Below are 26,809 nucleotides of genomic sequence, written 5' to 3' on the forward strand. Positions count from 1 at the left end.
CATTGTGTTTTATACTCATGTTAAACCTGGTTTTTCTTTGCCTCTAGTTTTTCCCACATTCTTACCTTCTGCTAAATTTTATCAACCTTTCATTCTCCTCTCCATGTTTCCCCTCTTATCCTAAAAATATCATGGCTACTCTTTAAAAAAAATGAAAACTTTTGAAACTTAAAAGAATTATTTATTTACTTTCGTTGTTGTTTATTCAGGGTGGTTATTTCGTATTTTAGTTGTAATTCCAGATTTGCCTATAGATTGTATAGGTTCCTATGGGGAGGCTGTCATGCATTTGAGCTTGGGCTCCAGATGAGGTAGAACTTCCACCTGACTGCGCTCAGACAGGTGTTAGCTGGGTGAAAAAGCCAGAACCCTCTGACTTGTGTGGAGGCCAGCTTATTGTGAAAACATTCCAGGGACTCTGCCCAAAATTGTCTGCAGAGAGCAGCGTTATGCTTCTGTAGATATTGCACCAGGAATACACAGTAGACCACAGCCCTCCTCCAGGTAAAATTAACAAGTCACAGTTTTTGCATATGCAACCTTGAGCATAGGAGAGAGAGGAGAGAGTGTTGGAGTTGTGGTGGTGAGGATTAGGTAGGGGAATTTATACATAGTTGTTTTTTTTCCAGCAAGGGCCCAGAATACTGCCCAGAAGGAGGTGCCTCAATGCCTAAAACTGCGCCACACCTTCCCATTGCCTCATAACCAATATCACACAACACGACCTGCTGAGCCTGCCCTGAACGCTGTGGGACGGGAATGCTCACAAAGCTCACTGCAGGAGCAAACTGTGCAACTGAGCTGATCTCTAGGAAGTAAGGGGATTCTGGGATGATCCTTAGTTTTCTGGGAAGCATGCCCGGTGACTCGGAAGACTAGGTCAGGACTTTTGAGCACAGAGCAGCATTTCCACCCTGAATTTGGCTTGTAAGCAAGTAGTCCACTCCCTCTATGTGTACACAACATTGACCAGGGATAGAAAGCAGGCCGTTGTCATGGACTCCATCGTGATAACAAGTGGGTGAGTGTGCCCCTGCCTGAAGCTCTCATTCCATTCGTGGAAGAAGATGCCAACAGGGCTGTGCTATTTCCTGGAGATAAAACTGGAGAAATGGGTCTGGAAGTCAGTTCCAAAGCCAGGCTTATTATCCAAGACAGGCTCAGAGGGCATTGCCAGAGGAAGAACCTACACGTGGATGTTTCGTGAGTCCGAGAGGCAAGACTAGGGAGGAGAGGACTGAGTGAAGAGGGTGGAGAGCCCATGGAGAGGCAGGCGGAGGGAGGAAGAGATTCTTGGAAAAAAGCATTTGGTGAGGGTGTCCAGTGAGAGGGGCTCAGGATCCCCATAGATGGTTCTAGTGCAGAGAATTCAGAGTAACCACTTAAAAAAATCCTCACCCCCTCTGATGTGAGAGAGACACATCGACTGGTTGCCTTCCATATTTTCCCCGACCCTACCCCACCCCCCAAATGGGGCTGAGGATTGAACTTGCAACCCAGGTATGAGCCCTTGACTGGGAAGCAAACCTTCAACCTTTTGGTCTGAGGGCTGATGCTCTAATCACTGAGCAAAACCATCCAGGGCCAGAATAATCACTTTTAAAGCGACTGTGCAGGGCTGTGCAGGTGGGTAAACTGGCCAAGAAGGCGATCTCCTCACTGAAAATGTCAGTGTGGCTCCAGCCCCTTAGCCTTTCCATTGTAAGTTAGCATCGCCTACTGTATTTTTCCTGAGCTTACATATGTTCTGTAGTTTATCCAAAGACTAACAACCTTTTTATACAAGCAGTAGGCAGTTTCAAGGGGTACCAACTCTGATCCTCCCCCTGTCCTATGGCTGTTGCATTCAGAACAAAATGTTTACACTGCAGGCGTGTGAAAGCTCTGTGTGTCCTGCAAAGCATATGAGTGTTGGGATGAGGAAAAGCTGCACATTTCACATTTGGACCCAATACGTGGTGTGCACAGAGCAGAAAACCCTGGAAGGCAGCTTTCATTTCTAAAGTTCTTAGAGCCCAAGCGTGAGAGGCAGGAACAATAGACATACAGGGTGCGAAAGGCAGGTTCACAGTCTATCCTATGGAAAATGAGACAATAATTAGCAAATAATTATGACACAAGAACAAATGGTGTGCTTTGTGTTCTCACCACAGTCAACCTGCTTTTGCCCACCCCTGTGTTTCTGTAAATGTTTTTCATAAACAGACTCAAAGTCAGAAAAAGAAGTTTATCACAATGCCCCCAAGTTACTGTGCAATGAAAGTAAAGACCTTCAAAGACAATCTAGGTTTACAAATGAATTCTCAGTATTCTTAGTTCTCCGCAATCTCTGAACAGATTTCCGATTATTCCTACATTCAGTTTCTGGCTTAAAACCACATAACAGTCGCAAAACGTTTTTAAAAACATATGTTATATCTCAATGCTTTCATCTTTACAATTTTAAATACCAGATGTCCAAACACATCCAAATAGTCCATTCATTTTCAAAATAGTTTCTTTACAGATAGTTGGCGTTCAATTCCTAAAGACTTATTCATAATTTTGTGATAGAAAAACAAACACACACACCTTCCAACAAAACAGAAAAAGACAATGAACTTACCTTTGAGAAACGTGAAGCACATAATCTAGGAACACATTTTACCCAGTGGTCTCCTTTTATAGAAGGGAGCAAGTCACATTGTTTCCTGAACTCGGCCGCATCTATAGATTTTTCTTTAACTGTTTGGCTTCTAGAAAAAGTTCCCGGGGAGACTAATTTCACAAGAGGCTATGATCTCAGTTCTGTTGGCCCTGCCAAAAAGCACACTCATGTGACTGCCCTTGGACGATTTCTCTCTCTCTCAGTGTGTGTTTTTGTAAAATTGAGTAATTATATTTTATCTTCATTCTCAGTGTTTCAGTTGAGTTAACAGAAGCATGAGAGTTTCAGAATAAACTTATTTTTCACCAAGTAGCAGACCCAAGAAAAAGTTGAAAATGTTATAAAGGTCTATTTCCCAACTGATTATCCTACTTAAAAATCAATACTATCTCAAGGGTAATATTCTTTTCAGATGCTCAAAAAGCAACAATTTTCTGTAACTACGTTAGAACCTGCTTTAGTCTTTGATAGCAATCTCCTTAGATAATTCTAATTGCACAATAACATGCCTTTGTTCCTCTCTCCATTAGCCACAGACTTATAGAAGACATAGAAAATGTCTCATATTTGATCTCTAATCAGGATCTACTGAAGGCTTCTGAATAAAAACAAAAAAGCAGCAAATTACTTAGCTAAATCTGCAGTCACTTTGAGATGGAGTTGGCACCATGGAAACAATTAACTAAAAACCAGATAAACTATTTCAGACTCCCACAGAGATTGACGGGAGTCATCTTTTCTGTAGATAAGACTTTATATTTGATCTTGGCCAGAATGGTTCAGTTGGTTGAGCATCATCTTGTGCACCAAAATGTTACTGGTTCCATTCCTGGTCAGGCACATACCTAGGTTACAGATTTGATCCCTAGTTGGGGCCTGTATGGGAGGAAACTGGTGAATGTTTCTCTCTCTCTCTCTCTCTCTCTCTCTCTCTCTCTCTCTCTCTCTCTCTCTCCCTCTCTCTCTCTCTCCCTCCCTCCCTCCATCCCTCCCTCCCTCATCAATACATGTATCCTTGGGTGAGGATTAAAAAAAAAGGCAGCTGGGTCTCATAGTTGAATCAGAGAACCAAAAGTCAATAGTCTCCTTTTTTCTTTTTCTTTTCAGTGTATTCAGGCACTACTCTTTGTAGTCCCCAGGTGATTGTCTAACTCCAAAGCATTTCCTTGTGTTTTATTATTTTAAAAAATATATTTTTTATTGATTTCAGAGAGGAAGGCAGTAAGAGAGAGGGTTAGAAACATCAATGATGAGAGAGAATCATTGATCACCTGCCTCTTGTATTTCCCATACTGAGGATTGAGCCCACAACCCAGGCATGTGCTCTGTCCAGGAATGGAATCATGACCTCCTGGTTCATAGGTTCACACTCAACCACTGAGACACACCAGTCTGGCCATTTTCTTGTGTTTTAAAGGGAGCTTGTTAGGTGGTATTGCACAGCAACTGTCCAACTGTAAGGCAAAAGACTAGCAGTTTGGGAAAGAAAATGAGAGTGCACCATATTCAAAGGAAAGTTGAGCCCATGCCTAATTTGCCAAATAGAAAATTCATTGAACTCAGTGAAGATGAACTTAATCTTGCACAGTGAGGGTTGGCTTTGGAGTTGGTGTTTTGAGTGAGGGTGTGGGTAGATGAAGCCCTTTGGTTTAGTTGCAGAGGATTTCTTCCAACCTAAGCAGATTGTGGAAATAGGAAGGTCTCCACCCATGCTGCAAATTATCTGTCTATCCAGTCATTTTCTCCAGAACATTTTGTTTAAAATGTGAGTCATTTGGTCACTGACTTACAGGGTAAGATCTAGGTAGATGCCCATCTGGTGTGGTTAAGTGTCAACTCATCAAAAAGGATAGGACACAGGCCTAGACTATGGGCTCAATGCCCAGTAGGGGGCGTGCAGGTGGCAGCCAATCAATTATTCTCATTGATGTTTCTAGCCCTCCTTCCCTCCTCCTTCTTCTCTTTGAGGTCAATATTCTCGGTGTAATATTATGCTGGCATGTATACTCTGTATCACATTATAAAGAGCAACCTGATAGAGGAAATCCAATATGCATAAGCTTTCCTCTATTTTGGCCAAGATGATTGTGGCTCACACCAAAATTTTTAAGCACTGTCTTCAAACCATGAGAAAAGAAACAGTTTCATCAGAGGGAAGCTCCTCTTTACACAAAACTCTCAACTGCCCAATTGATAATCTCATCTGGGAAATCAGGATTTTCACTCCTCTCTTTCTCATTTTCATTCAGTTCCAAGTATCTTCTAATCTCCCTTGAGACTTACTCTTTGAGCCATGAATTATTTAGCAATGTGTTGTTTCCTTTCCAAGTCTCTGAAGATTTTATGTTATCTTTGGGTTATTGATTTCTAGTTCAAATCTATTATAGTCAGAAAATTTATTTTTTATGTCAAATTGATTAGGACTTGCCTTACAATCCAAGATGTCATCTGGCTGGGTGAATATTCCAAATGCAAGGAGGTATATTCTGCTATTGAGTGCAGTCTTATATAAATGTCATAAAATCTAGTTAGTTGCTAAGTTTTTCTGTTTGTTTTTTTTTTGTTGGTTTTTCTGTCTACTGGTTCTATTGATTACTGGAAGAAGAGTAGTGAAGATTTTACCAATAATTAGAGACTTTGTTTTTCTTTTCAGATCTAACAGATTCTGCCTCATGTAATTAGAAATTGTGGTATTGGGTGCATATACGTTTAGGATGGTTGTTTCTTCTTGGCCTTTTTATCGTTATGTAATGTCCATCTTTATCCCTGGTAACTTTCTATGCTCCAAAGTCTACTTCGTCTGGTGTGAATATGTCATTCCCATTATCTCTGACCAGCTAACCAGATGACTTCTCTATCATTTCAATATTCTTTACTCTAATGAAATTAACCAGAAGATGCTATGATTCATGTGCATTGAGCCTTTGTTTTCTCATGCATAAATGTTCCTATATAATAAAAAGCTAATATGCAAATTGACCAAACGGTGGAACGACGGTGGCTATGACGCACACTGACCACCGGGGGGCAGATGTTCAATGCAGGAGCTGCTCCTTGGTGGTCAGTGTGCTCCCACAAGGGGAGGCTCACTTGGCCAGAAAATGGGCTCACGGCTGGTGAGCGCAGTGGTGGTTACGGGAGCCTCTCCCACCTCTGCATTATTTCTAAGGATGTCCGACTGATGACTTAGGCCTGCTCCTTGGGAAGCAGGCCTAAGCCATCCATCAGATAGCCCCCGAGGGCTCCCTGACTGCAAGAGGGTGCAGGTTGGGCTGAGTGACCCCCCTCCCCCAGATTGCATGAATTTCATGCACCGGGCCTCTAGTTTACACATAATTGAGCCACTCAGTTCATTGTACTGTGCCTTTTGCAAATATTCATAAACCTATGAACTTCAAACAGAAATTGGCTGGTGCTTCTGATTTGGGGTATATGTAGCAGACTATGTCAGATCAATGTTTCTACCACAACAATTATAAGAAAGCCAGGTATGTTCCTAGTCAAGGCACATGCCTAGGTCGCGGGATCGATGTAGGGGTCATGTAGGAGGAAGCCAATTGATGTTTCTTTCTCTCCTCATCAAGAAAGTCTCTCTTTCCCTTCCTCTCTCTCTAAAACCAATAAAAACATATATATATATATATATTTAAGTTTATTGTAACAGGTGTCTGGTAGAGGAGAATAATTTACGAAAAACTGCCTTGCCATCTGTTCACTCCAGCCCAATTTCCCATATGTAAATTACCCTGTAATATGTCCTGTTATAGTCTATGGAGTTGCCTACTTACCTTCAGTCTGAACTTACCTTCTCTTTACGGTGGCCATTATACCTTTGTCCCACCCTCACACATGTCTGCTTTATGGTTGAACCTTTTCCCTGCTTTGAAAATTCTCATTCAGAGTGCTTTCTGGAGGGAGGTTGTGGCTGCAATTCTCTTAGCTGGAGAACACTGAATCCAAAATTAGTTCTAAATTCTGATTAGATTGCCTGAGTCAAGATGTCAATCCAAAGGTCCAGAAAACCCGAGTGGAGAAAATGCTTTTTAATGACTAAGCTCTTCACTTTTTTACTATTTAATGGTGAGATTCCACCCACCCCCCACCCCCCGCCACAACCCACTTTCTTCTTCTTTTTTTGTAAAGGTAGTGATTTATATTTTGAAACCAGCCCCATTTTTTCTGAGGCAAGAGAACATTTACAAATATCAGATTCCCTCTGTATGAAACTTCTTTATGATACATTACAGCCAGCCAACCAAGTACAGCTGAAGGTCAATAAAAAAGCATTTGTCCAAGAGTGACCTACACTGACCTGTTGACTCAGGTAATCTAATCAGGAGTTAGTCTTTTTAAAAAGCAAATTCTGGATTCTTCTCTGCTTCCCATATCACATTCTTGCTATTCATTTTTAATCCCAGGAAACAATACCAAGTTCTACTTGCTCAAGATAAAATACAAACAGTCATCGGGTTATGTTGGACTCGACATACACTGTTTTGTGTTTACATCGTCATCTCCCATTTATCCTATCTAATAATAGACAAACATGGTAATTGACCATACCTCCGCTACGCTTCCCATTGGCTAATCAGCAGAATATGCAAATTAACTGCCAAAAAAGATGGCGGCCGGCAGCCACGCAGCTGAAGCAAACATGAGGCTTGCTTGCTCCAGTGATGGAGGAAGCCAAGGTTCCCTGCCTGCTGTGGCCCAGCTTTGAGCTCCAGAAGCAACAATGTTTCAATTATAGAAGCTAAACAAATCCCAGATACCTGCTTTCAGCCAGCCACGGCCTCAGAGCTGAGAGCGCCAGTGATGGCAGCAGAGTTTCAATTATAGAAGCTAAACAAACACAGATACCTGCTTTCAGCCAGCCGCAGCCTCAGAGCTGGAGCGAGCAGGACAGCAACAATGTTTCAATTATAGACGCCAAACAAACACCAGATACCTGCTTTCAGCCAGCTGCGGCCTCAGAGCTGGAGCCGGGCCTCAGAGCTGGATCCGGCTCTCAGCTTCAGTGACAGCTATAGAAGTTAAATAAAGCCCAGAATTAAAAAAGAAAAAAGAAAAAAAAGGAGATGCTGGGAGCTTCAGTCGCCTGCCAGCCTGAAAATGGCCCTCAGCCCCTCATCCAGACTGGCCAGGCACCCCAGTTGGGACCCCCACCCTGAAGGGGGTATGATCAGCTGCAAACAGCCATCAGCCTGTCATCCAGGCTGGCCAGGCACCCAAGCGGGACCCCCACCCTTATCCGGATCACCCTTCAGTGCAAACCAGCCGGCCCCCACCAGTGCACCAGGCCTCTATCCTATATAGTAAAAGGGTAATATGCAAACTGACCCTAACAGCAGAAAGACTGGGAATGACTGGTCACTATGACACACACTGACCACCAGGGGGCAGATGCTCAATGCAGGAGCTGCCCTCTGGTAGTCAGTGCGCTCTCACAGAGGGGGAGCTCTGCTCAGCCACAAGCCAGGCTGATGGCTGCCAGCACAGCAGTGGTGGTGGGAGCCTCTCCTGCCTCCTCAGCAGCGCTAAGGATGTCTGACTACAGCTGAGGTCTGCTCCCCGCTGGCAAGTGGACATCCCCTGAGGGCTGCCGGGCTGCCAGAGGGATGTCTGATTGCCATCTTAGGCCCAATCCCCTGGGGAGCAGGCCTAAGCCAGCAAGTGGTCACCACCGAGGGGTCCCAGACTGAGAGAGGGCACAGGCTGGGCTGAGGGGCCCCCTCCTCCTGAGCGCACAAATTTTTGTGCACCGGGCCTCTAGTTTATATATTTAAAAAAATTCCATCATTTTGATGTATGTACATATGTGCTTTATGTTTTTTATTATTTATTTACCACAAGTAAAGGTCAGGCATTGTTATCTTTCTTTTAAATTTGTTTTACTGTTTCACTTAATTACTGCTGTGTATGTGCTCCATGTGAGTATGTAGGTGCTTACCTAGGTGCATTCCGACTTATGGCAAAAATCGCGTTATGCTGTACCATAGGAACTGATCTTCGATATAACCCGAGGACCTACTGTATAGGAAATCTCCTTGATCATCCTCCCCTCCCTCCCCCAACATACTCCTGACACATCATTCTAGTGCAAGGGAGATGATTTGGACAATGTCAGAGACATTTTTGGTTGTCACGCTCAGGGGCAGGTTGCAACTGGCATCTAGTGGGTAGAGAGCATGCATGCCACTTAAAAATTCTACAGTACACAGGCAGCTTCTCTTTCTTCCTCCCACCCCCAACAAGGAATTATCCAGCGCAATGTCAATAGTGCCACTGTTGAGAAATTCACATCTAGTATAAGAATAAAGAAGTCCACTGTCATTGAAATTAATTATTCATAATCGGTCATGTTTTCATTTATCTGGCCCTTTGAATAAATGACTCTCACTTTCTAATTCAAACACTACAAGCATTCACTCAATATATATTTTGCATATCCAAATTAAGCTATCCTTTCCTGTTTTTTGGGGGGTTTTTTTGGGTTTTTTTACACTATGAGACAGGGCCAGTGGTTCTCAACCTTCTGGCCCTTTAAATACAGTTCCTCATGTTGTGATCCAACCATAAAATTATTTTCGTTGCTACTTCATAACTGTAATGTTGTTACTGTTATGAATCGTAATGTAAATATCTGATATGGAGGATGGTCTTAGGCAACCCCTGTGAAAGGGTTGTTTGACCGCCAAAGGGGCCGTGACCCACAGGTGGAGAACCACTGGGGTAGACTCATCCAAAAGCATCCTGGGTGTCTTGGCTTGGATCGTGCCTAAAGAGCAATTTTGAAGAGACATTAAAATATTTCCAAAACTTATAATGAAAGTTCCATTTCAACAGGGCAGTTTTGAAGCAGTTTTAAAAGAGCATAGACTCATAGATGCAGAGAACCGACTGATGGTTGCCAGAGGTGAGGAGAGGTAAGGGACTGGGTGAGAAAGGTGCAGGGAGTAAGTAGTACAAACTGGTAGTTACAGAATAGTCACGGGGATGTAACGTACAGCACAGGGAATACAGTCAGTAATACTGTAATAATGATATATTGTGCTAGGTGGGTACTGGAAATGTCAGGGGGAACACTTTGTAAAGTATACGATGGCCCAACCACTATGAGATACACCTGAAACTAATACAAAATAATATTGAATGTCAACAGTAATTGAAAAACTAAAATTTAAAAAAAGATAGCAGTTTTAACCCAAGATTTTAACCCTCTTGCTTTGAAATTGCCATGGATATAACTCAACAAGGACCAAAACAAGGACAACATTGATATGAACAGTGACAACAGGAGGTTACTACTGTCTGTCTAAACACCTTGAGGGAAGTCTGGTGGAGATAAACTGAGATTGACGGGAATATCCACTGGTTACAGTCAGCACAGATAAGCAAGTGGGAAGGGGCGCCCTTGCAGTGTCCTGATCTAGGCAAGGGTCAGGGACAGGCAGCTTGGGATAGTTCAAAGGTCCTTGGCAATTGCATCAGTGCCCTGTTCAGGTTTTAATCCCACCCCTTTCTTGGCATGATCTACTCTATTAGTCATTGCAATGTTAGCTGCCTGTTGTAACAACCCCACAGTCTCAATAATGTCAGTAGTTCAACGAGTGTCTTGCAGTGGTTCAGTTGTTGGTTTTGTTTTGTTTTGGAGAGAGAGAGAGAGAGAGAGAGAGAGAGAGAGAGAGAGAGAGAGAGAGAGAGAGAGTGTGTGTATTTCATGTCTCTGTCCTATGCAGGCCAGCTGGCTCTTCTAGGCTGCTCACCTCCACATGGTGACTCAGGGAATTGAGTACTTTCCATTGTGGTCTCTGCATCTCAGAGTCCCTTATTTCCTGACCCATAAATGAGAAAGAGAAACTTCACAAACTATCTAGCAGGAAAGTTAGGTAATGGCCCCAGAGTGGCATACATCGTTTCTGCCCATATTCTGCATTCCAGGGCTAGACAGATGGTCCCAGAGTAGCTGTAAGGGAGCCTGGACAATGAAGTCTTCCCATCTGTTCAGAGGGAGAATGGGATTGGTGAGCATCAGCTGGTCTCTACCTAAACGACATAGAAAATTAAGTGAGGCTGTCTTTACCCCCAGATTTTCAGTAAAGAAGCTGCACCAGAGGAGAAACAGTGCCCCAGCTGATTTCAATATGATTCAACAAAATAGGCAACTGCATTTTATCTCCAAGTGATCTCGGTACCATTCAAACAACATAATCCATCTCTGTGACTCTCTTGAAAATGAACTGCAATTACATTTCTTCATGGGCACAAAAATATCCTTCAGCATCAAGGTTTTACATTTCTGTTGTTCACAACTGGGTCATCTGAATTTACCACCGTAATTGGCTATGTTTAAGCTGAAAAATAGTGTTTATCTTCAAATCCTTGTATCATTCTAGTTCAGTGATGGCAAACCTTTTGAGCTCAGCGTGCCAGCATTTTGAAAACCCCTAACTTAACTCTGGTGCCATGTCACATATAGAAATTTTTTGATATTTTCAACCATAGTAAAACAAAGACTTATATTTTTGATATTTATTATATATATTTAAATGCCATTTAACAAGGAAAAATCAACCAAAAAACTGAGTTCGCGTGTCACCTTTGACACGTGTGTCATAGGCTCGCCATCACTGTTCTAGTTGATATCATAACAATTAGAAGCTGATTATACAGTGTCTATTGTGTTCTTCAGATTCTCTTCCTGAAAGGTAACCAAAACTTCAAGTTGAAGGAATGTTCTTTATACCTTCATTGCAACCTCAGTCAGGTGTTTAATAACTGCATTGTGATACCTTAAAGTAGGTGGCATCAGACAGACTCCTGGGTTTGAATTCTGGGTCCTGAGACCTATGACTTTGAGAAGGTCAACTTCTCTACATATGACTTTAAATATATACCTGCATCACACTTTAATTGCTGCATAAAAAATTACCATAAACTCAGTGACTTATGCAACTATGAAAGTAGCAACAACAACAACAATAAAAACTCATATGAGTGTATAAGTATATCATGTTGATTTTAAGGTGTTTATGGAATTACCAGTTGAATAAATCACAGCAGGTACAGACATGGGAAATTAAGATCTATCAAGTTCTAATGGTTTGCATCATGGTGGATCCTGGCATCATAAGACAACATAAAATCAGAAATATTTTTCAAATTTTTATGTAAATGTATGTATTTTTTCATCAACTTGATTACTCAATATCTTACTGCAATTATTTATCTTAACAGGTTTCAAATTTCCTTAATAGTTACAATAGGCAAAAAACAGACTCTAAAATCTAAAATCCTAAAAGTTCCAGGAAAGGAAAATCAGTGAATTAAGTAAACAAAGAGAATAAAAGTGAATTACAAAAAGCAAAGACTGTACTGCCATGTAGTCAACTGACTCCCTTTCCCCTATAATCAGCATCATCTTAATTCGTGTTGTAATAAAAAAGATTTTTAAAATCCCATATTTTAAAGTTTAGAGAAAAAATTAAGCAATCCCTGCACCATTCTCATAAACATAAACAATAATGTAATAAATGTATTCTTTTCGTTTGCTATTGCATGAAATAAGGAATTTGTTTGCTGGTCCAGAGGCTGCATGGCCTGGCTTCTTTAGTCCCACCATAAGTGATATTATTGAGAAAAAAATCGTAACATTCCTTTCAAAAGTACCTTGTCTGTGTCTGAGAAAAGGTATCACATGCTATAAAATGTTAACTTAAGAAGAGTCACAGCCTAAAGGGCAATGCAGGGTATTTGGGGCTTTAGGGTTCTTCCTGCTGGAGGAGCTTCCACCTCACAGAGAGATCAACTTCCTCATCAAAGTCCTCCAGCTCCTGCTCCTTGGAGAGCTCCAGGAAGACCTGTCGTGGAGGAAAAGACAGAGAGAGGGTGTCACACTGCCTCCTGGAGCTCTGAGTGCGTGCAAAGGGTATGCACACATTGCACCTTATATTCCATGGGGGATACAGAAATCTCTAAGGCGGACCCACCTGCTCCAGGGTGGACTGTGACAGGCTGTACTCCTCCAGGTCGAAGCTCTGTTTAACTGCACAAGGATGGATGGATGGGCATTAGGAAGTCATGTATTTTGGATCCTGAAAGTTGTACCAAAGCCACGTATAAAAAGTTCCAAGAGGCCAAGAGGAGGAGGCATCACTCACCCCCAGAATGCCGTGGTCAGAGGCTAAAGATGGGAGGGGAGAGGGTCTCATCAAAGAACCCACAAAAGCACCCCACAAGAGGAAGGGAGTCAGGCCCTGCTGTGATAGGACAGCACTAATGATCAAATCAAGTTTTGCTTCCATGTTATCTCTTCTCTCCTCCCCTTATACTTGATGTAGAGAGGCCTAAACCATCAGCCTATGAATAGAGGGGAGGAGGGTAAGAAGAGAGACAAAACTGACCATCCTACCTCCCTAGCTTCAAGCCTTCAAATCTGAAGGAAGAAGGGGGCATGGGAGGCTCTAGTTTCACTGGAATTTGCATTAGCCCAAAGCGATCTGATTGTGTGTAAGAATGACTCTATTACCGAAACCGGTTTGGCTCAGTGGATGGAGCGTCCGCCTGCGGACTGAAGGGTCCCAGGTTCGATTCCAGTCAAGGGCATGTGCCTGGGTTGTGGGCACATCCCCAGTGGGAGATGTGCAGAAGGCAGCTTATTGATGTTTCTAGTTCTCTATCTCTCTTCCTTCCTCTCTGGAAATAATCAATAAAATATATTTTTTTAAAAAAGAATGACTCTATGTAGCAAGGCAAAGAAATAACAATGGGGCATGCCTTTTGCTTCCAAGCTACAGTGGGGCCTTGACTTACAAGTTTAATTCGCTCCGTGATGGAGTTTGTAACTCAAATTACTCGTATGTCAAATCAATTTTCACCATTACAATGAATTGAAATGCCATTAATCAGTGTGGCGTTCACTGTGAAGTTTGCTGCGCCAACTAGTGGTGGGGTATCTGAAGCTGGCTCCTAACCCGAATTTTAGCTCGCAACTCAAAGCAAAAAATCAGCGGAGAGACAGCTCATATCTCGAAAACCTCGTTAGTCGGGACACTCGTAAGTCAAGGCCCCACTGTACTTGGAATTTCAATACATGCATTGCTGCTGAGAATGTAACTATGGCTAACTTAACATTTGGAGAGAAAAACACTAGCTTAGGACATTTCAGTATCTTGTACTTTGTGTAATCTTCACATAACAGGATAGGAAACTGATAAAAAGTTGTTTTTACCCCCTAAATCAGGACTTCCATTTCAGCAAACTAAGCTCATCAGAAGGCATCTGAGGAGGGAGGGGACGTTTTTGAAAGCAGAAACACAGGAAGGCCCTTAAGGAAAAGCTCCGTTGTATTCCAGGGAGGCAGCTTTCTTGGAACATCTCTCTCCCTGCTTCTAATTAATTATAAAATCCTTCCTGTTGATCAGACCCCATTGTGGGAATCCTTCCCACCGGAATGCTGCAAAATTGGTCAAAAGGCCAAAATGGTCAGTGCAGTAAATGGGCCCATAGACCACAGAGTGAAGGGAAGGGCAGAATCAGAAGGTGGAAAGAAGCCCTGTCTGGGGCCATCCTAAGCTTGACTCCAGGGGAAGGATCTTTTCAAGAACTAGGATGCCTGAGGGAGGCTTCTAATGATTGATGACAGGCAAAAATAAAAAATTTAAAAAAAAAAATAGACAGGCCTGAAGGGAAGGTGTTCAGTTTTGAATGTGTCTGTTTCCCAGAGTCTTTTTAAAAATATATATTTTTATTGATTTCAGATAGAAAGGGAGAGGGGAGAGAGAGGCAGAAACATCAATGAGAGAGAATCATCGCTTACCTCTTGCATGCCCCCTACTTGGGATCAAGCCCACAACCTGGGTATGTGCTCCTGACTGGAATCAAACCTGGGACCCTTCAGTCCTACGCTCTATCCACTGAGCCAAACTGGGTAGGGCTGTTTCCCAGAGTCTTACCTCTAAATAGTTGCTCTTACCGATCTCTAATTTGAAGAAAGCCTGCGATAAAGGTCTCACATCCTCAACAGGCAACTTATAGACCATCAGGGAGGAGTACCTGGAAGGAAAAGAGTTAGGCTGAACTCTGGGCTGTAAGAGCACAACCCCTGACAAGTGAATATCCAAAAAGGAGCAACAGCCTGAGAGTGTGAAGTGGTATCTCACTGTGGCTTTAATGTGCATTTAACTAAAGAACCAACCAACCAAAGAAAATTGAAACAGACTCATAGATACAGAGAACATTTTGCCAGTTGCCAGGTTTGGGGGGGTGGGAGGCTGGGTGGAAAAGGTGAAAGGATTAAGAACTACAAATGGGCAGTTACAAATAGTTCTGGGGATGTAAAGTACAGCATAGGAAAGATAATCAAGGATATTGTAATAACCAAGTACGGTGCCAGGTGGATACTGGAAATATCAGGGGGATCACGTAATAAAGTATATGACTGTCTAACCACTATGCTGTAGACCCGAAACCCATTCAAAATAATACTGAATGTAAACAGTCATTGAAAAAAATAAAATCATGACATAGGTAAAAAGTAAATGAAAAGGAGCAACAACGGCACCAACAGTTTATTTGCATGGACACGTCTGTATAGCGCTGGAAACAGCCACAGTGTGAATGCTCTCCGAACAACAAGAAGTCAGTGTACGAAAGCAGAACCATTTCAAGGCTCTTCAGAAGAGGCCCCTTTTACTCTAGGCAGGAATGGGAGACAAAGGGCAGGAAATGGACCGTGGGTACCCACCCCTCTGCAAGGGAAGAAGCAGATTACTTATCATCCTTCTTCTCTCCTAGTGAGAATCGTATTTAACTAAAAAGGACTAGGCTCACCTCCTGGCCCCACCACAAGTTATTTGGCATTCTCTAACCTATCAGTGCCTCCAGGGCCACTCAATACTTGATAATGTTACTGATAATAAAAACGCTAAGAGACACCATTCAGCGAGGTGGACTGCTGCCTGGCACTGGGTGTTATACAGCTGATCTCCTTGAATGGGTGTGGCTTCACCCTCTAAAACAGCGGTTCTCAACCTGTGGGTCGCGACCCCTTGGGCGGTCAAACGACCCTTTCACAGGGTTCGCCTAAGACCATACTGCATATCAGATATTTACATGACGACTCATAACAGTAGCAAAATTACAGTTATGAAGTAGCAACGAAAATAATTTTATGGTTGGGTCACAACATGAGGAACTGTATTTAAAGGGCCAGAAGGTTGAGAACCACTGCTCTAAAAGGACAACTGAAATGAACTAGGTATGTGTCCCCATTAGTACCTGGCACCTTCCCTTACAGAATCAGTTTCCAAATGAGCACTTTGTTCTCTTGTTTCCCTCCTGTGGTAGCCATTGGGTTCGGGACTGTCTCTAGTAATTTTTCACAATGACCATAAAGTTAAAAAAAAAAAAAAAAAGAATGAGAGGATAGAAAATAAAACCGAGACCAAGGTGAAACAGACCACCGCCTGGATTTACCTTTCCTGCCGAGCAGCCTGGGGGAAAAGCCTCAGGATTTCGCTGTGCAGGGGCTCCGCGTGGGCGAGGGTCTTCACCTTCATCTCCAGCAGGTAATCCTTGCCAAATCTGCTCTTCAGGTGCTGGATGGAACCGATACATCTGGAGGGAAGAGGAGGAAGAGGAGGAAGTCAATCAAGAAAAGGGAGAGAGAAATCTACTGCTGGTGATTTTTGGCTTCTGGAGGCCAGGGCAGGGCCAGGGAGAGCCGGAGCAGCCAGTTCTCCTGCTCCTCACAGTGATGCCCTGTGCAGGGAAATAGCCTTTGTGCAGGGCGTGACTGGGGACCTCGTGTGGGCACTCACCTCAGCCTCCCGGACACCATGATGGCCACACGGTCACACACGGCTTCCGCCTCCGCCATGTAATGGGTGGTCAGGAGGGCACCCCTCTCTGTGTTTCTAAAGGTAGCCCGGATGGCATGCCTAAAGTTGGAGCAAGGGAAATGTTCACTAGGGGGGATGCCAAGGTAATATGAAAAGAAAAAATTAAAGAAGTTTCCATGGGCACAACAAAATAATCAGGGAATTCAGATCAGACAAATACAGGATTTTTTTTTTTTTTCCAGGGATAACAGGCGTGGAAATAACCAAACTACTGGTTAGAGTGAATAATTAGTGCACGGCTTGGGCTGAATAATGTAGAGAATGACATTGGGTAAAAGGTTTATAAAAATGCTAAATTTCAAGAATTTTTATGCAAAGGTAGTAGGAAAAAAGATAAAGAGAGAACTTATTTAACAACATGATAATAATGACATATACCCCAAAGGGCAAAATGACAGATTTCAAAATATATCCTAAAATAATTAAATAGTTATTTTGTTCCAATCGATGTCACAGATGTATTTGGAGATATCGCAGACAAAATTAATGTAGATTGATCTGAGTATAAAATTGGGCCATGCATACCCACACGATCTAAGATAAGAATGAAATTCTTGAGTATTAATTTGTTAGAACATCTTTTTTCCTCCATAAAAATTGGCTGCAGTGGGCTTTCAGATTTCCTTCCATACTATTGGTTTTCCTGATAATATTGATGTCTTTCATTTGCTAAGTAAAACACTTTCACTTTGGGTTGCTCATAACATCCTCTCACCACATCTGCTGCTGCCCCGCGGGGTCCATGCCCGTGGACGGCTCGTCCAGCAGCACCACCGATGGGTTTCCCAGGATGCTCAGTGCGAAGCACAGCTGGAAGGAGAGGAACAGCACATCTGGCATGGATCTGGGATCAGTGGGCCTGGAGGAGTAACCCCAGCCCCACCCCTACCTTTCTCTTGATTCCCTCTGACAAGGCCTTCACGGGGCGCTTCTGCTCCTCCTGCAGCTTGAGCGCCTCCACCAACCTGAAGGAAACAGTGAGTCAACCCACATTACCAGCGCACAACCAGAAGGCACATGGGAGACAGGGCAAGTCAGAAGTCTACAGTGCAGAATGTTTAAAAGCACTATTCAGAGTGGTCATAACATTGAAACTATATTTGATTCTCTAACCATTAAACTGTATACCGAAACTAATCCTATATAATAAAAGGCTAATATGCAAATCAACCGAATGGCGAACAACCAGTCACTATGATGCACACTGACCACCTGGTGGTCAGTGCGTCCCCACAAGGGGAGCACCACTCAGCCAGAAGCCGGGCTCATGCCTGGCGAGTGTGGCGGCGGTGGTGGGAGTCACTCCTGCCTCCACAGCAGCACTAAGGATGTCCAACTGCCATCGGTCTGACATCCCCAAAGAGATCCCTTTTTCAAAAAAATATATATTTTATTGATTTTTTACAGAGAAGAAGGGAGAGGGATCGAGATTTAGAAACATGGATGAGAGAGAAACATCGATCAGCTGCCTCCTGCACACCTCCTACTGGGGATGTTGCTGTAACCAAGGTATATGCCCTTGACTGGAATCGAACCTGGGATCTTTCAGTCTGCAGGCCTATGCTCTTATTTCCTGAGCCAAACCGGTTAGGGCCCAAGGGCTCCCTTTTATTATATAGGGCTCTCAAGGCCTGGCTGAGTGACCCCCCCTGAATGCACAAATTTCATGCACCAGATCTCTAGTCTATAATAATAAAAGCATATTATGCTAATTAGACTGGACGACCTTCCAGATGAAGCCGGGGCTGCAAGGAAAGCCAGTGCGGACAGCCGGGGGAAGGCAGGCCTACTCTTGCAAAAATTTCGTGTATTAGGCCTCGAGTATAAAGTAATATTGAAGGTCAACTGTAATGGAAAAATAAAATTTAAAAAATTCAAATTATCTTGGATAATTTATGAACCTTCCATTGTTTTTATTTTACTTTATTGATTTTAGAGAAAAAGGACGGGAGAGGGAGGGAGGGAGGGAGAGAGATAGAAACATATATAGGTTGCCTCCTGCATGCAGGAGATTGAACCCCCAACCTGAATATGTGCCCTGATGGGACTGGAGCCACAACCATTCAGTGAATGAGACTATGCTCCAACCAATTGAGCCACACCAGCCAGGGCCTTTTCATGGTTTTTAAATTCACATTTTCAATGACTTATTTTTTGTATTAAGAGTAATCAATAGACTTTTCCTCTCCAGGCCTAAAATGAGAGAACAAAACTCTGAATTGGGGTCTAGGTGAACAAGTCTTCTTCCATACCAATAAGTATGGAGTCATCAGTTTGAATGGTCCTTCCTTAGTTTTTTGTGAATCTATGACATCGTTCTAGTTGAGGACAGGTGTGTCTCCCCCCAGGTACCGTGTGATGGTGACTGCGGCGTCCACTTTCCTCAGCCCTTTCACAGCTGCAAACACGTCCAGGTGCTCCCTCACTGTCAGGTTGGGCCACAGCGCATTCTCCTGAGGGCAGTACCCCAGGAACTTGAGGGCGTCTCCTCCGCTGTTGCTTTTCAAAATCACCTACACAAAAAGTTCATTCTTACCTTCTGGCCAAAATTATGGTTTTGTGTGTGTGTGTGTGTGTGTGTGTGCACGCACGCGCTTGTGTACTGCAATGATGTCCTCCTCTTATACACACGGCTGCCAAGAGTACACAAGTCCGAAAGTAACCTCTTAGCTCTGGGGAAATGATAACAGAAACTCAGTACATCAAAAGGCAGATATTCCACATTGTTCTATCCCTCCATTCTAGTTTAGGCTTTATTACTAAGCCCATCACCATGGTTGAATTCAAGCTTGCTTATTCGTTTGTCCATTGTTTGACTTTGGACCTCTGTCCGTCATTTCACCCAACTTAGGCTGGACGTACAGCCAAGTGCCATTCATATACTATTCTAGTATTTGCTGTGGAATTTAGACAGTTACTCAATTTCCCTCTAACATATGACCTCTGTTTTCTGAGTAAATATTGGATCTTGGCAATTCAATTAAACAAGTTCCCAGGATACATCAATCCACAAAACAAAGATCTCTGACCTCCAGCAAAGCAAATGTTTAGCTTGCCTTTCCAAAATCTCTCCTTTTAATGTCTCTACTTTTTCATTCAATAAAAGGCATACTGTAGATAACATGCAGCTCTTTTCAACACATAACTACTTTTTGGAATTAAGGAGAGAAATTTGTATTAATTTATCCTCTTCGTTCAATGCATGAGTCACATTGATTAATAGAAAAAGATGGCCTGTGCTTTTCAAGATTGTCATCAATACGTATCTTAACTGTCTCATTGAGGCAGCGTTCATGAGCACACCTCTGTGTGTGTCACTGACCTCTCCTGCGGTTGGTGTTGAGTCTCCAGTTATCATCTTAATAGTTGTACTTTTACCAGCTCCATTGTGTCCTAACAGACCTATAACTTCACCTGAAAAAAAAAAGTGTGCTCAGAATTATAACCGCAAACAATTATAAAAATAAAAGCACATACGATTTGAGGGCTCTCACTGTGTGTCAAGCTTTATGTCAAATGTGCTATATACATTATTTCACTTATTCCTCAGCCACTCACAAACTCGAGTGTTCTTATGTCCCTTCATTTTATGGTCGAGGAAACTAAGGTGTAAAGAGGATCAATATCTTGCCCAAAGTCACGGGCTGAGATGGAAGTGAAACAGATTTTGATTCCAGTGCCTGTTGCATTTCACCGACACTTTCCTGGAACGTGCCATTTTTTAGGTATGAAGAAAGAACTACTGCAGCCTGGTGAGTTCCCTTCTGTGCCGTATTCCTGCTGTGAAATTAACGTTCCTACTTAGAAAGCTATCCCATCCTTCTTAACATAAACACTGCCTCCTTTTTGGTGGCTGTTCTCTCTTGTTTGTTTTAGCAGAGCAGACATTAATGTCTTCTATGCAAAGAACAAATGGCTGTAACAGGCTGTGAAGCAGGCTGGGTCAGAGTTCTACTGCTGATAAGTGACTGCCTTTCATGTTTATCAGTGGATCATCCCAGATTTGGATGGCATTATTCCCTTCAAAAGACGTCATCTTCAGAGGTCAAGATCACCCTGCCACCAGAACTACTGCTTCCAACCTTTTTTAACACAAAAAGAGACATTTCTTGTAGCAACTTTCTTCTTCTTCTTCTTGGCAAAGCAGTTTTTCTTTTTGCCTACATATTCCTTCCGGAGACAACTGGCAATGATGACTGGTTTCTGCAAAGATGAGGGAATAACAAAATTATCACCTTGAGATGAGTGAGTGCCCCATACTCCCTCCTTCTGGCCAAATCTTTCCCAATGTAAAATAGTGAATCCAACCAATTCTCCTCAAAACTGCCATTTTAAAGCAAATTCTCCCAATCTTCAAAAGGACATTTGCACTGTATCATCTGACTCATGCTTGCCCTTCCTCAAAAAATAGGAACAGAGGCTTTCATCAAACCAATAACACTATTAAAAGACATACACTCATAGGCACACACACACACACACACGTGCACACATACACACATACACCTCAGGTGAACACTCTCCTCTGAATTGCTTTGCTCACAAATCTTTTTTAGGTTTTGTAATAGTCAGCCTTACCCACCAAAACTATGACTGAAAGAGTAACTTGTGTGTGTTCTTGGATCTCTGCTGGCTTTGCATATTTACTGAAATCAAGTAATGAACTCTGGGCAAGGATGAAAGAACCTCAGTGTGTGTGTGTGTGTGTGTGTGTGTGTGTGTGTGTGTGTGTGTGTGTGTGTGTGTGTGTCCCCAACCCTTAAATTCAGATTAGCCAGTTGCCCACTTTATCTGACAGACAGTGGTATATGATGAAGACTATTGCTAGTAGTTCCACCTCATCAGAGTCCGGGATCGTCACAGCATTCGCTGTTCTCATTCTTTCCATCTGAACGTCTTCATCCTCCCCTTCCGGTTCCTCTGGGTTTGGAAAAAACTTACTGCTTCTTGGTGAAATTCTAAAATCAGAGCAGGTTTCCAGTTGAACAACTTGTAGCAGAAATAATGAACTTTGTGCAAACTGCTATCAATTATTTGCATAGACTGAGTAACTGTGAGCACCCCACGATCTCCATGCTTCTGCTCTGTGCCCTCTGCCTTGCAGACAGCCTACTTTCCAGCAGTGATTCAAATGACACTGCTTTTACATCATCCTTGCTTTCGGTCTAAGTTTCAGTCTCCTTGTTGGCTGTGACTTCTTTTATAAATAATAGAACAGTACTCACACTCTGACAGGGTTGATAAAGGAATCTAGGGACTGTAATTTTGACACAGATATTTTGGAATTCTGAAGGCTTAGTGAGAAGAATGGATCAAAACATTTGCAATCAGAGATGTGTCCCTGAGATCCCAAGATATGCAATCACCAGTTTCTGAGCACTTTCATGCCTTGGGTACATGTGACAGGATCACTCTTTCCTGGTTACTACCAATCTAACCCTTTCCTTCCTCATCCCCACTGATTATTGCTGATTCCTGTCTCTTTCCATCATGCCATCCCAAATTGCTGCTGTCAGTAGATTTCCTAAACCATGATTGTCATCTTGTCACTCTCCTGCTCTACCCCCTACTTTAGACTTGAGCTTGATTCATACTTTCTGAGTTAGGCAAGGTTTTCAAAACACACCGGTCTGTTTCTGATTGCATAATTTATAAAAACCTTCCCTATGGTTCCCTATTCCAAGACACTCCAATATGTGTCTAGCTTAATTTTAATTTCCTATTAACCTACTGCACAAGGTTTCACGTTCATTCCAGCAGCCTTCGTGAACCTATGGGGTGGTGGCATTTATTCCAATTTTTGTCCTTTTGTTCAGACTCCTCTTCCTTCCTAGATTGGCTACATTTACCCAATTGCTTGTCTATATTTAGCCATTATTTTTAAGTGCTACCACTGGTATATGACTTTCTTCTAGAATGTTAGTAAAATTATGGTCTGCCTTATTTTTTTCAGTATCTTATGTGTGCTAGTGTAGCATCTCCTGCTAGATTATAAGCTCATTAACATACCAAGAATTATAATGGTGTATACTACACAGTCCCTTAAAAACAATCCTGTACAGTAATTTTTACTCAATTAAGTTAAGCCTATTAAAATGTCTTTAACAAGGAATATTAAAATAAAACATGAATCTCTCAACCTGAATATAGGATCCTTTCTCATCAATTTCTTCCTAAAGTTCATTTCCAGACACCGTAGAATGAAAAGGAAAATGAAAGATTGAAGGTAAGGCTATGAGGGGGGAAAAGACAATCAAAATTAGCATCACCATGAAAACAACAATTTCAATATTAGAAGTGACTTAAGGAGTTTGATAATATATAAAGGTAGATTTGATAACATTTTCACTGTATTTTATATTCTACGAAACTCTCAGAGTTGGCTTCATTGCTCTCCAGAGAGAGCATGACATAAATAGAAGGAGTACACTGATACTGACTCTGTTCATGCTAGTGAGAGTTTGGGCTTCATACTCAGTCTCATACAATCATTATAAAATTGGTCATCCAGAATTTGAAGCCTCTGGTGGGGTGTATGTGTGTGTGTGTTCAAATGTGTAAAGTGCCAAATTTTTAAGCACCAAAATTAAATTTTTTTTTTTCCGATGCAAAAGCAAAGAGTCTTTATTCAAGCTAGCTCAGCTCCCCGACCACACTCACTGACGCTGTGGCAAGCAGCAGAGAGCCAAAATTAAATTTTTAATTTAGTGCAAAGCATACAAATGCATCCCCCTCATGCAAGAGCAGTTAAATGGAAATGTCTTCTTACGATCAGCAATGCCAGATATAGCAGATACTCCTCTGAAGCTCCTAAATATTCCACCAAGTCAGGAGAACCCTGTAAAGTGAGAAAAAGGTGTATTTAGATGAACCTCATCTGTGTATGAATCTCATCTCACTTAAGACAATTCAATGCCCATTGCACGACCTTGCCAGCCTTCTACGTAATTCTTGCTCATGTATCAGGGTAAAAGTCAATTTCTGACTGTGCAGTGTGTCCTCCCCGCTTCTCATGTCACTCAGTGACCTATTACCCTGTGCTTGTGATGTAGGCTCCAATGCTTTTAAATTGAACACTGTGAGTTGGCAGGATTCGCCCTGCTAGGAGAAACTGATGTACATCCTTATATACGGTTCCTCTATGTCATTAAGTAGAGTTTCTGAGAATAGATCCTGGCACACAACAGTCCCTTCTCAATCTTTAAATTTTGGAGTTCAAGGTCAAGTCCATGAGCTGTATTTTCCTTATACTTACTCTGTAGGTTATATCATCTAGTGCCATGGCCTTAAATATCACTTACATGCTGAGGAATCTCAAGTGGTTAGCTTTAAGTCCCCCAAATCCTCAAAACCCTGATACTGAATATCAGACTCATATATCTAACTTGCTACTTGGTATTTCCCATTGCATGTCTATGAGGAGCCTTAAACCTACTATGTCCAAAATAACAGAAGAAGGGCATCTCATTGGCCTCTCAGTTGGGATACTTGTTCCTAGGAGTGAGGGTTATCATGAGAACTATGAAGTTCTACTACAGTGGAGTTGCCTTTGACCTTCATAAACCAAGGCAGGCTTTCCTATTGAATGAGATCATGATTCTCGCCTATGGTAAGTGAATTGGCTTTCAGAAGACAGAGACCTCAAACCTTGTACAACTGAAAAATCTACCTACATTTTTACAATATTTAAGGCTGCCTTCAATGGCCACACATTTCATGACCAAGGGACAAGAGTGAGATTCTTACCTCCGAGAAAATTAATAGAGAGCCAATCAGTGTGAAAGGCGGGACCAATATGGTGCAGATTAACAGCCCTAGAAATCCATAATTAGTCATTTCAATAGAAACTATCGAGAAGATGGTGACCTGAAATAGAAACACAGTATAGTTTCACTGAAGTGCAACAATCTGAACGTTTTGATGTTTTGCAAGAGAGTGGAGCTTCATCTTGTAAATGTTCTTATTTTCAATTTCCATCTCACTTCCCAAGCCAGTACTGCCATCTTACTTCTTTTCTTCTGCAACACAGAGAATTCTGTATTGGATTGTCACAATTCTGTACTGGATGGAGTATGAGGTTTTTAAGACACAGCAGGGCCTCTCAAATTCAATGTGCATACAAACCAGCAGGAGGTCTTATTAAATTTAGATTCTGACAAAGGATCCATTTATTACACATTACTCCACATCCTGCATTTTTCCATTGCCCAGTAGGTCAGAGATACCCCTTTTAGTTTTTGGCATACCAGCTATCATTATATAGCTGCTTAGTATTTCTTTGATTGGATGTGCAAGAATGCAATAATTTTGCTTTTAGAAATGATGTTCCAATTTCTCTGTTCCTATAAATGCCGGTCGACATAAATTTTTGTATATTTACATTTTTAATCTTTAAGGAGAGATTCTGAGAAGTATGCGCACTTAAATTTTCAGTAGTTACTAACAGATTATTTTTTGAAAAGATGGTGACAGTCTATTCTCCTATACACCATGAGTTAGTGTACACATCACAACATCTCACCGAGACAGGACATTATATGAATGGTTGTAGGTGTCTTCATTTTACTGCTGATATTAGGTGAATAACTATATAATTTACCATGTAATATGATATTGGATTTTGGTAATTTGTGTTTCTTATATTTATCTTTTTATTTTGCTCAGTTTTTTTTTTAAAAAAAATGAATTGTATGGGCCCTAGCTGGTTTGGCTCAGTGGATAGAGCATTGGGCTACAGACTGAAGGGTCCCTGGTTCAATCCAGTCAAGGGTACATGCCCGGGTTTCAGGCTCAATCCCCAGTAGGAGGCATGCAGGAGGCAGCCAATCAATGATTTTCTCTCATCATTTATGTTTCTCCGTCTCTTTCTCCCTTCCTCTCTGAAATCAATACAAAATATATATTTTTAAAAAGGAGTTGTACAGTATTTTCTTAACTCAGGCAGTTTTCCTCTTTTAGTTTGACAGCTGTTAATACTGAGCCATCAGCTTATTCTGAATTAAATCAAACCTATTTATTATTACTATTTTTTAAATTTATTTCTGGGGTTGCTTGGCCATCTTTTTATTTAGAGAGTTATCCTTGATTTTTCTGATTAAATTTCTCAGGGATTTTCTTTCTTACTATATCTTTCACAGGATTGTTATTAAAGTTATGCTCACTTTACAAAAGGAACTATTGAATTTGAGGATTTTTCTATATAAATAAGCCCTAACCATGATTCTCAAAGGTATGTAATATTCACATATGTTTTACAAAGTTCAGTGATCCCTACCCATGCTTTTATAGTAATTTTTATTTTGTTGAATTCTTTATTTTGGCTCATTTCTTGGTTGAATGAATTTCATCTTTAAGTGGCTCATCTTTTTTCCTAGCATTATGGAGATATAATTGACAAATAACATTTTGTAAGTTTAAGATGTACAATGTGATCATTTGATAGATTTATATATTGTGAACAGATTATCAAGATCATGTTCGTTAACACATCCTTCACCACACATAATTACCATTTTGTCATTGTTGTTGTTACAGTGGGAATATTTAAAGTCTACTTTCTTAGCCCCTTTCAAATATATAATATTGTGAACTATAATCATTATACTGTACATCAGATCCCCAGAACTTATTCATCTTATAACTGGAAGCTTGTATTCTTTGACAAACATTTCCCCCACCCTCAGCCCCTGGTAACCAGCATTTTACTCTGTTTCTATGAGTTTCTACATGATTCCACTTTTATTAAGTTCAGAAACCGGATAAACGAATCTATGGTGTACTTCTCCATATGTAGGTTACACTGTTCAATACATTTTATTTTAAAAGGATCACATTGGCTATTATATGGAGAATAATTTACAGGAGGCAAGAGTAGAAAGCGGGAGACCATTTACAGGTCTGTTGCAATACTCCAGTAGAGAGATGCTGAAAGCTTAGACAATGGCAGTGGCAGTGACACTGAGACACACCAAACAGACTTCAGAAATGTTGAGTTTTAAGGTCATATAAATGGATTGAATATGAGGAGATACAGGGAGGAATCAAAGATAAGTCTAGATTTCTGGTATGAGCAATTATCTGGGTACTGTAGTAAAGTCAGATATTAAAAGACAAAGAAGAACAGGATTGAGGAAAGGATTATATTTTAGAAATGTGATTCTTGAAGTGTTTTTAAATATTCAAGTGAAATTGTAAGTGAGTTATTGAAGGTAGAAGTGTCTAGCTCCAGGGACAGGCTACACCTAGAGACATGTTTGAGGTC

General features: G+C 41.6%; 2 protein-coding genes across 9 annotated transcripts in view; both read right to left on the bottom strand.

The window, feature by feature from the left end:
- The window catches only part of LOC132219026 (ABC-type organic anion transporter ABCA8-like), a 74,919-nt gene extending 72,156 nt beyond the window's left edge, over positions 1 to 2,763 (bottom strand). For 2 of the 5 annotated variants that reach the window (XR_009449343.1, XM_059671016.1), the window contains exon 1: positions 2,606 to 2,762. The gene's annotated coding sequence lies outside the window, so the exon portion shown is untranslated. Of the gene's footprint in view, positions 1 to 1,813; positions 1,910 to 2,605 lie in introns of those variants that run through there. The other 3 variants (XM_059671017.1, XM_059671019.1, XM_059671018.1) reach the window with 2 other exon arrangements.
- Positions 2,764 to 11,516: 8,753 nt separating this feature from the next.
- ABCA9 (ATP binding cassette subfamily A member 9) overlaps positions 11,517 to 26,809 on the bottom strand; it is a 52,388-nt gene continuing 37,095 nt past the window's right edge. For 3 of the 4 annotated variants that reach the window (XM_059671023.1, XM_059671022.1, XM_059671024.1), the window contains exons 28-41: positions 24,295 to 24,414; positions 23,318 to 23,386; positions 22,689 to 22,780; positions 21,386 to 21,506; positions 20,631 to 20,751; positions 19,871 to 19,962; positions 18,901 to 19,061; positions 17,438 to 17,513; positions 17,264 to 17,358; positions 16,468 to 16,587; positions 16,124 to 16,264; positions 14,622 to 14,701; positions 12,637 to 12,692; positions 11,517 to 12,507 (exon numbers count right to left, since the gene is read on the bottom strand). In XM_059671023.1, the coding sequence (XP_059527006.1) occupies positions 12,409 to 12,507; positions 12,637 to 12,692; positions 14,622 to 14,701; positions 16,124 to 16,264; positions 16,468 to 16,587; positions 17,264 to 17,358; positions 17,438 to 17,513; positions 18,901 to 19,061; positions 19,871 to 19,962; positions 20,631 to 20,751; positions 21,386 to 21,506; positions 22,689 to 22,780; positions 23,318 to 23,386; positions 24,295 to 24,414 (1,443 nt within the window). In that variant the 3' untranslated portion in view covers positions 11,517 to 12,408. The remainder of the gene's footprint in view (positions 12,508 to 12,636; positions 12,693 to 14,621; positions 14,702 to 16,123; positions 16,265 to 16,467; positions 16,588 to 17,263; positions 17,359 to 17,437; positions 17,514 to 18,900; positions 19,062 to 19,870; positions 19,963 to 20,630; positions 20,752 to 21,385; positions 21,507 to 22,688; positions 22,781 to 23,317; positions 23,387 to 24,294; positions 24,415 to 26,809) is intronic. The other variant, XR_009449344.1, reaches the window with a different exon arrangement.

Source organism: Myotis daubentonii, chromosome 16, assembly GCF_963259705.1.
Source record: "Myotis daubentonii chromosome 16, mMyoDau2.1, whole genome shotgun sequence".
In the NCBI taxonomy this organism is placed as follows: Eukaryota; Metazoa; Chordata; class Mammalia; order Chiroptera; family Vespertilionidae; genus Myotis; species Myotis daubentonii.